At 43.9% G+C, this 10,130-nt stretch overlaps 1 protein-coding gene across 5 annotated transcripts in view; it reads left to right on the top strand.

Annotated features, from left to right (window-relative positions):
- marchf1 (membrane-associated ring finger (C3HC4) 1) overlaps window positions 1–10,130 on the top strand; it is a 39,222-nt gene that overhangs the window by 19,029 nt on the left and 10,063 nt on the right. For 2 of the 5 annotated variants that reach the window (XM_082537458.1, XM_082537457.1), the window contains exon 2: window positions 6,234–6,634. In XM_082537458.1, the coding sequence (XP_082393584.1) occupies window positions 6,548–6,634 (87 nt within the window). In that variant the 5' untranslated portion in view covers window positions 6,234–6,547. Of the gene's footprint in view, window positions 1–5,571; window positions 6,666–10,130 lie in introns of those variants that run through there. The other 3 variants (XM_082537456.1, XM_082537459.1, XM_082537460.1) reach the window with 3 other exon arrangements.

Raw genomic sequence — 10,130 nt, 5'->3', positions numbered from 1 at the left:
ACAGGAATTTAATGTGAGGAGTTGTGATGTGTCCTCATCAAAAGCCCAGATGAATTTTTTTGTTTGTTTAGGCCTACTTTTTGTTCCGTTATTTGAGGTTATGGATGTTATTTGACTGGAGGCATAACACACAGACACACGAGACGCCCCATTACTCCTATGAGTGTCCTTTATTATTTTTCCATCCCCCCCCCACAACAACAACCCAGCAGAAACGTTCCTACCACTTAACATTTACCTGATACTACATCCCCCCTACTAAATAGGATGTGATGCTGGAATATAACCAAGAAAACAGATTAGACCCGCACGCTTTAAAGTATACTATTACTATGTCCTTGTGCTTTATCTGGTAACAGCTTGTTTACTGAACTCGCTTGGTTTCAAACCAGACTACTCAGAATGTCCAAAAATAAACTCTCAAAGTATACAACTCTGAACACTAAGCATAAGTGCACATTTCTGAATTATTCAGTGCAGCTACAAACAACATGTTTAAACAGTGCAACCATTTGCTTTATTTCTCATTGTCTCTATGAGGGATGGGGTAGACTACCCAGCCCTCAGCCTGAGTGTGGGGATTATTCTGCCCCAGTGCTCACTCAGTTCCAAGCCCTATGAGCAAACATAGTCTTTTAGGTATGCTAGAGGCCTCTTAGACCTGGGTTGGATTTGGCTCCCAGCTTCAGGAGTCTGCTGGCTGGCCTCCTGTGAGATAGTGTCTGGAACCGACACAATCTGTGCAGCTGGAACAGAGTTCTCAGGTGAAGCCTCTGGTGGATCGCCAGAAATCTCTGGTGCCCCAGGTGTCCATGTAAGATGGTAACGGTTTCTTCTCAGCGTGCCCTTTGCTGTCTCAATGATGTAGGACCTCGGTGAGCCTGCCATGGACACGACTGTCCCTCTAGTATCCATGTCTGAGACCCACACTTTGTCTCCAGGATTGAGCTGTAGCATATCATGTGCTCTGTGTCTGCGGTTGTAGTTTTGTCTTTGCTTTTGTCTGTACGATTGTTCTATAGCTTTGAGCTTGTCTGTGTCCGTACCTCTTGGATGTAGCTGTGATGGGATGACAGGAATAGTTGTCCTTATCCGTCTACCCATGAGAAGCTCCGTTGGGCTGTAGCCATTTGCCAATGGAGTGGCCCGGTATGCCATAAGGGCGAGATAGGGATCGCCAGACTTTTTAAGAAGACTTTTGATGGTCCTGACTGCCCTCTCGGCCTCCCCATTGCTCTGAGGGAAGTGGGGACTGGATGTCTCATGGCTAAAACCCCATTCTTGTGCAAATCTTTTGAAGGAATCAGACGAAAACTGAGGTCCATTATCAGAGCGAACCCGCTCTGGTATGCCATGACGTGCAAAGATTGATTTACAGTGCACGATCACTGCCTCTGATGTTGTAGATGTCAGTTTGGCAACTTCGAAGAATCTGGAAAAGTAATCCACAATGACCAGGTACTGTTTATTCTCTATCTGGAACAGATCAGTTCCCACCATGGCCCACGGTCTTTGTGGGAACTCGGTAGGTAGCATGGTTTCTTTGTGGTTAGTCCGCTCACGGCAGCAAGTGTCACAGGTCCCAATCACTTTTATCAGCTCACTGCTCAGGCCTGGCCACCAAACAGATTGTTTAGCTCTCTCTCTGCATTTCGTTATTCCTAGGTGTCCCTCATGTAGTTTAGACAGAATGTCTGCTCTGAGCGATGTGGGAATCGCTATTCTGCTCCCATAAAGAAGCAAACCATTGTGGACTGTGAGGTCACCTGAAAATGGCAGATAAGGCTGGAAAACCCTTTCGATGGAGTACTTATCTGGCCATCCTTCCACACAGAACTTCTTCAGCTGGCTTAGAATGCTGTCATTGTCCTGATGTGTCTGGATTTCTCTGAGTCGTGGCTCTGTGGCTGGCAGGCTTGCTATGACGGACTCCACATACAAGTTGATTTCTTCCTCCGGCAAACCCTCAGTTGTGTCACATACAGGAGCTCTGGACAGTACATCTGCTGTTGCAATGTCTCTACCAGGAACATGAGATATGGTATAAGAGAACCTCATCAATCGCATGCGTAGACGTTGTATACGAGGTGGAAGCTCGTCCAGGCCCTTGGAGCCAAGCAACGAGACCAGAGGTTTGTGGTCTGTTTCAATGTGGAATGTTTTCCCAATTAGGAACTCTGCAAACCTCTCACAGGCCCATGTTGAAGCGAGGGCCTCCTTCTCAATTTGAGCATATCGCTGCTCTGTCGCGCTGAGAGCTTTTGAAGCGTATGCTACTGGTTTCCACCCTAGATCGGCGTGCCGCTGGAGAAGCACTGCTCCCAAGCCATACGAAGATGAATCAGCTGATACGCACGTTTCAGCATTTGGATCATACAGAGCAAGCCCTGGGGGTGTTGTCAGTTCTTTTTTGATGCCGTCGAAAGCCTGCTGCTGCTGTGGCCCCCATGACCACAGGTTGGACTTCTTCAGTAGATCTCTTAGGGGGCGCGTTTTTTCCGCCAGGTGAGGAAGAAACTTTCCTAGGTGATTCACCATGCCCAGGAAGCGTCTCACCTCACTTACGTTGCTGGGCTCATCCATGGAACTCACGGCATGCGCCTTGTCAGGATCTGCGCTAACCCCCGATGCCTCAATGACCTGCCCCAGGAACTTTATCCTGTTCTTGGAGAACTCACACTTGTCGTTCAATGTTACTCCAGCCTCCTGCAGTCGAACCAGTGCTTTTCGAAGTCTCTCATCATGCTCTGCTTGTGACGTCCCCCAGATGAGCACATCATCCATCTGGCAGAGGACTCCTTCTAAACCCTCAAGAATGCGTGCCATCCGTTTCTGGAAGTGTTCTGGGGCTGATGAGATTCCAAAGCACAGACGATTGTAACAATACCGACCAAAAGGTGTAATAAAGGTCGTGAGCAAAGAAGAGTCCCTGGATAAGGGAATCTGCCAAAATCCTGCATTGGCATCCAGCTTTGAAAACACTTTTGCTCCTGCAAGCTGTCCTAGTGTGTGTTCTACTGAAGGGAGTGGAAGCTTCTCTCTCATGACATATTTGTTTAGTTCAGTGAGATCGCTGCATATTCTCACTTTGCCTGTGCGCTTAGGAACCACCACCATAGGCGCGCACCAATCAGTGGGCTCCTCCACCTTGGAAATGACACCCTGCTGCTCCATCCTGTTCAGCTCTTCTTTAACCTTTGGTAAGAGTGGAAGAGAGATTCGCCTAGGGGTCGAGAGGGAAAACGGCTGTGCCTCTGGTTTCAGAACAATATTGTACTCCCCCTCCATTTTGCCTAAGCCGTTGAAAAGCTTGGGGAATTCTTGTTTGACAGCGTCAATAGAGTCTAAGCTAAAACTCTAGCAACCAGCTGTAGTGCCACTGCAGCATGCCCGCTCAGCAGCGGTGTGCATAAACCCTTTACGACATAAATGTCTTCTTTGGTTTTGTGGTTGTTCTTGCTGAGAGTGGCTGTGAACATGCCTTTTACCTTCAGACGTGTTCCTCCTGGGCCCTGCAGAACCCTTTTGGGCTTATCCAATCTCCCCAACTGATGCTGTGTGTAGAAAGTCTCTGGGACTGCTGTGACATCCGCTCCGGTGTCGATTTTAAAGAATGTGTTGCATTTGTCCACATGTATCTCTGTTACCCATGGACTCTCTTTGGTGTCCGCAGAGAGGGAACCCAAGAAAGCGACCTCATCATCTGTATCGCTGTTCTCTGAAACTGTTGCAGCATTGACTTCACACAGTTTTTTGTTTCTGCACATCCTGGCAAAATGTCCTTTTTTCTTACAGTAATTACATGCGGCTTCCCTCGCAGGGCATTGTTGAAGATTGTGACCTTTTATGTCTCCACATCTTCTGCATTGTGTCTTTTTTTCTTTCTGTGTTTTGGCGGTTTGTTTATGTAGCGGTGTCAGCTGCTTGGGACGTGCCCCTTCTTGCCGTTTAGCATGGACGCGGTTCAGTTGTGAGTTGGTAATATCCATTTTAAAGTTAGTGCTTAGCATCTCTTGTTGCTTCTTTACAAGCTCACTTTGTCGGGCTCTGTTAAGCGCTTTCTCTAGCGTTAGTTCTGGATCCATTTGTAGCTGTTCTGACAATCGTTTGTCTTTCAGACCCACGACAAATCTGTCTCGCACCATTTCGTCATGCAAAGTCCCGTATCCACAATGTTCTGCCAGACAATGCAGTGCAGTATGGAAGTTGTCAACTGACTCACCCGTCTCTTGTTGGCGCTGGTTAAACTTCGCTCGCTCAAATATGATGTTTCTTCGGGCTACGAAGTGAGCATCCAACCTCCTTTTAACGGTCTCATAATCGCTCGCCTCTTCGGGAGTCAGGTGCAGGGATACCAATATGTCCTCTGCCTCCTCGCCCATAGTGTAGATAAGGGCGTTCACTTGATTTTCGTCCGCTTGCGTCTCCAATCCAGACGCGATGCGAAATCTGTCAAAACGCTTTATCCATTTGGTCCAGTCGTCGGACCTAAAAGTGAACTTCTCCGGCGGGGTGACTTGAAACTGACTCATGACGCCACGTCTCTTTTCGCGCAGCTCCTCTATGGCCGACCTTTAACCTGGCACCGACGCCGAAACCTTTCACTTATGCCCAACTAACGTTTCCAGTTGTCTTCTGACACCATGTTCCGTTATTTGAGGTTATGGATGTTATTTGACTGGAGGCATAACACACAGACACACGAGACGCCCCATTACTCCTATGAGTGTCCTTTATTATTTTTCCATCCCCCCCCACAACAACAACCCAGCAGAAACGTTCCTACCACTTAACATTTACCTGATACTACACTTTTGAGGGTTTATGTTAGGGCTGTTCGATATAACGATATATATCGGATGAGGATATAAAAACGTCTATAGTTTCATTTTACGCTGTCGTTTGTTTCATGATGTCGCAAAATAAACTATTTACGGCAATATTTTTTCACCATTTTGATGGTCACTGTAGTGCCTATATTAATTTCGTAAAGTTCTCTCTTTCTCTTATATTTTATATAACCACACTATGGACAGACAAGCACCTGTTTTTATGCGTTGTGGTTAGCAACAACGATGGTAACACCATCGCGTGTCCGCTTGTTTATTTTCCACATAAACCTTTCACAATAAAGCTCAAGATCCTGTTGAGACTTTTCAAAATAAACTGAATCACGTGAAATAGCAGATTGTTTACGGATGACAAGTAAAAAAGAGCCGCCAGGTGCTAAAAAATAAACCTTAGACTCAAACGTTAGAACAGGCTTTTCCCCGCAGCACGCCGTGTAATAAATACAAAGAAAACGGCGGCTGTTACAACTTATGTCTAAAAATGTATAGTTTCATGCATCGGTTAAAACACTCGACTCCAGCTACATGACGCGCAGCTGGAAACACTTCCAGCAAGACGAGCTGCCCGAGATTCACAGAATTTACAGAAAATGTTACATTTTTGTGATTTATATCGTTATCGGACGATAGAATTCTTATATCGGGATATGAGATTTTGGTCATATCGCACAGCCCTAGTTTATGTGTAACCTGTGAATATTGGGGTGCTTTGTTCATTTTTTAAATGTGTCACATGTATTTTGTAACTCTTTGTCTCACAAAGTAGTTTGAGCTACTTTTTAAAAGCATCTTTAGTTGCTCCTAGTTTAACTCCTGGCTCTAGTTTCTCTAATACTACCTGAGCATGTCTGTGAAGATGCCCCTGCTTTTCAGTAATCACTTTCAGTCACACATTTTCCGGTTATATCAATCATAATCCTCGTGACCCGAGACCATGTGAAATAGGATTACATCCTTGCCACCCACACACACACAACCCTCCCACACACAAACGCACTCTTTGAAGTGAAGACTGATATGGCTGGAGATTTGTCCTTTCATAGCGAGTCAGATATTAATGTTCGTTTAATTGCCTAACATGACTGAAGGAATGAGGTGTGTGTATGAGTGAGTGCTGTCCATGTGCACAAGTTGTGTAAGCTTATTAGCAGCGCCACTGGTCTGAGGAGGAGATTGAGGTTAGTCTAAGCCCTAATCCTCGTGGACCTTATGCTTGTTATACAGCGACAAAATCCTGGCTCCACCCCTTTTGCAAAGACACACAAGAACACACACATACTCTCACACACTCACACACACGTGCGTCACAACAACACAGTTTCCCTGCCTCCTTGTTTACTGCTCAGCTCCATCTCAACTCTTCCTCTCTTGTCTCGCTCTCAGGAGGAAAGCGAAAAAAGGGGAGGAAGAGGAGGAGGTGGTGGGCACTGTGGAGTAGTTTCCCAGTCGTCATGACGACCTCACACCCCACCATCCTGCTATCTTCTTGTTACCACGGTGACCTGATCCCGTTTCATCTCCGCTCTTCTTGATGATCCGGATTGGCTCGATAAATAAGTGCGATCCGGGAGTGCCTCTTCTTATTTCAGGAACGAGCTTGCGGACGCGAGAACAGATCCCACGCAGGGACGCAGATTGGAGGACAGGACTGGGAATGCTGTGGGAGTAACTCCGGAGCGTTGCCTGGAAACAGCAGCATGCCAGTACAACAGATAACTGTGGTTCCGTCCAGGGACATAGCCAACAATGGCAAGAGTGCTCTTCGCTCCAAAGACAAGACCGAGGTGAGTCTCTGACCTCGAAATTTCACTAAGGGTGAGTAAAGGCTTTGTGTGACCGTTGTGTTGTTGTTTTTTTGGTTAAGGCTTAAAAGTAGCATAAAGTTGGTGATTTAAGATTGCAAAAAAGTTGTTTCTGCTGTCAGAAGGCTGAGGTAAATCGATTCAGTATTAATCTTGTGGACATTGTGTGTGTGTGTGTGTGTGTGTGTGTGTGTGTGTGTGTGTGTGTGCGCGCGCGCACGCGCGCGCTTCTGTGCGTGTTTTTATCAGCCTTCAGTTTCAGTTCCCAGGCTTTTCAGCTCACTCACTAAACAACACACATGTACAGTATAGATGTATCACAGATCCTTCACTTGGGGTTTGGTGCTTTGAGGTAGAGCCTGACATCATAGCTATCATATCACAGACTGAAGGATTAAATTACATCACATCAGTTCACAGCAAGTAAAATATCCCACAGTGACACATCATGGCACACACACAGCTGTAGGAGCTGATGGAGCATAGCTCATATACGTAAGCATTTTTCATGCAGGAGAGCTCGCTAAACAAATTGAATGGTCAAATTTATCATCTTGATATTTAAGCTGTATACAATTTTAATATAGCATCAACTTATCCAAAATAACATTCCATCTTAAAATACTCCTTGATATCTGCAGTTCTTCAGTTGCTGATTAAAGTTTTCCACCATCAGAGCAATGGTTTCATAATGTCAGGAATGGGCCTAAACTTGACCTCACTTCACTTCATGGTATGCTGTGGTACAAAAACTGCTACACATCTTGTCACAGGTGATAAAGTCAGATGCATAGCATAGTGCTGTATTTCTCTGACAGTACTGATAAAGAACAGGATGAGTATAATGCCCATACATTATCTAACAAATAATACTCATACATAATTTGTTGAATAAGTCTTCCCAGGCTAGTTTCTTTGTTTTTGATATCCCCCTAATCATTACAAATCTGCTTATGAAGCGAGAAATTGCTGAAATAGCTGTGCCAGCTTCCTCAGGTTGGTGCAGTGTTGTGTTTTCTTCTTAATCTTGTAGAGCAGTCCCAAAAGTATACAGACTTTTGGAAATGTTCATCATTTCATTACATTGTGGGTTTTTTTTTTTTGTTTTGTTTTGGGTTTTTTTGTTGCAATTTTCCTCTTTTTTTCAGTTGCAGCTGAGAACAATCCAGTGAAGAAAATACAGTTAATGGACTCAAAGTTAATCTGAATAAATCAACCATGATACATCATGTGTACCATTACTGTTTGGTTACACCAGTGGTTTAAGGCTGGATTTGTGGGGCACTTCCACCAGAGGAACCTTATCCTGCTTCTATTGCAGAAACACCTGCAATAACTGTAATATCTAAACATTGGTGTTTGTACAGTAAGCTGTTCTGATCTTGTTTAAAAATGTATTCTACTTTTACCACAGGGATAGAATATTATTTTTGCATCATCAGTGTGATTCCTTGTTAGTGAGCTCTTAGCCAAAAACTTCTTGGCATGGTGTGCAGAGTGTCCTTAAAAGTTTGAGGGAAATGGATAAGAAAATAGCAGATGAAGAAGTGGCAGGCCTAAAAACTATCTGCAGCAGATGAACACTATCTGAGAGTCATGTACTGAAGAAATGGGGAAAAAAATCCAGCAAATACCTGACACAAAACCTGAGAGATGCATCCGGACCTTCAGCAGATCCATCTACTGTTGGAAGGGTGGCTGTCAAGAAGTCATTCTTTAGGAAGGGAAACGGGAAGAAAAGGTTGAGGTATGTCAAATTGCAAAACAACTGCGCTGAAATGGAGTGATGAATCCAAATGTTACATTTTTGGTTCAAATTACCATTACATAAGGAGGAGGTCAGGAGAGTCTAGGGCCTTTTGTAATGTGGAGGTGGAGGCTCTGTATGGTTTTGGGCTGCATTTCAGCCAGTGGTGTTGGAGATCTTGTCAGAACTGATGGATTTGCAGTACTACATGGAATAAATGGAAATACAGTATATGAAGTAAAAACAGAGTTTGTACAATTTTGGCAAGCTTGTACGTCAGAATTTAGTATAACCACTTTTGATCATCAGCACAGCCTGAACTCTCTATTTCTTGTAAGTTTTCAAGTCGTCTTCAGGAATAGTTCTCCAGGCTTCTTGAAGAACATTCAGAGCTCTTCTTTGTATGTTGGCTGCCTTTTGTTCTGTTCTCTGTTGAGAAGATATCACACTGCTTCAGTAACGTTGAGGTCATGGCTCTGATCCATGACTGATGGTGTTTTATCGTCTGTTTTTCTATCCAGGTATGTTTTCACTGCATTGGCAGTGTTTTTGGTGATCTTGGTCATGCTGAAAAACGATGCTGCTGCTAATCAGACACTTTCCAGATGGTGAGATGCATAGTTGTTACATTTGGATTTCCATGTTTTTAAATGCTACGGCTTGTGCTTGTAAAGCACTGAAACACTGTTCCTTTCTACCGTTTTGATCTGCATCTTAAGACGATCTGTTTATGGTTGATATTCGGCTGAAGTTTCAACAAAAAACAAACAAAAAAATATATTGTTGGAACAATCAGAACTTGATAATAAAGTCAGGATTTGCTGACAGTTGTTGGTCAGTTTGGTCTGTGACTCTGGGTTTCTTATGGAATTGTATCTGTTGTTTTCACCTGAACTTTCACTGTGGCTCAGTGAACACTTTGTGTTATAAAGACACAAATGCTCTGAGGTTGTTTAAAGCTGGAATTTTGTCAAATGCACCGCTTTCAAATATAAAGTGTGCAGCTGCAGTGTCACGGTTGGTTGTCTAAATGTGGCTGTAGGTGTGTTTGATCGTATGCCAAACTACAGAACCAAAATACATCCCTCAGTCCATGCTACATCACTTAATCCCCTCTGAAGAAACATGCACATGTCCACACACAGACTCGCCAGAGTTTCTGCTGTGCATCAGAGCCAGAGTGCCAACAGAGGATTCGAGGTTCAGGTGAGCGACAGCAGTACGCTACCTCTGAAACTTCACTTCATTACTGGAGAGCTATCAGTTATAGCTTATAGAAGCTAAATCTAGAGGAATTATGTGTTTTGCTGGAGTCTTATGATGGTCAGTTTCTTATTGCCCTCTTTTGCTGTGGCATTTAAAAGTTGATGCACTTAAAAAATTTGATGTCGTGTATTTTCTCTAAGAATTCATGACCAAAGTATTTTTGTGAGTGTTTAGCCCTGATATTAGGAATTGTAGAATAGCATTTGCTCTTATATCTTTGAATAGTATTTTTTAATCTCTGTTATGTGCCAGCCAAAGAATTGAAGTGTCAGTACTGTACCAGTGCTATGAACGCAGTCATTATTATGGTATTATGGTGCTTTATGCTCGTCTGCTAAGGGTAAAGCTTCTTTTTGCTTTTCTCTTGATTAACCTTTGTTGTCACATAGATGTATTTCGAATTGATGTAATGTCCTTTCGTTTAGAAAGGCAAGAAACTGTTTTACATATTCACACAATGAGCAA

This window comes from Aulonocara stuartgranti (assembly GCF_965226115.1).
Source record: "Aulonocara stuartgranti genome assembly, chromosome: 6".
NCBI lineage: Eukaryota > Metazoa > Chordata > Actinopteri > Cichliformes > Cichlidae > Aulonocara > Aulonocara stuartgranti.
The sequence above is the reverse complement of the archived record's forward strand: the minus strand, read 5'-3'. Positions and strand labels throughout refer to the sequence as shown.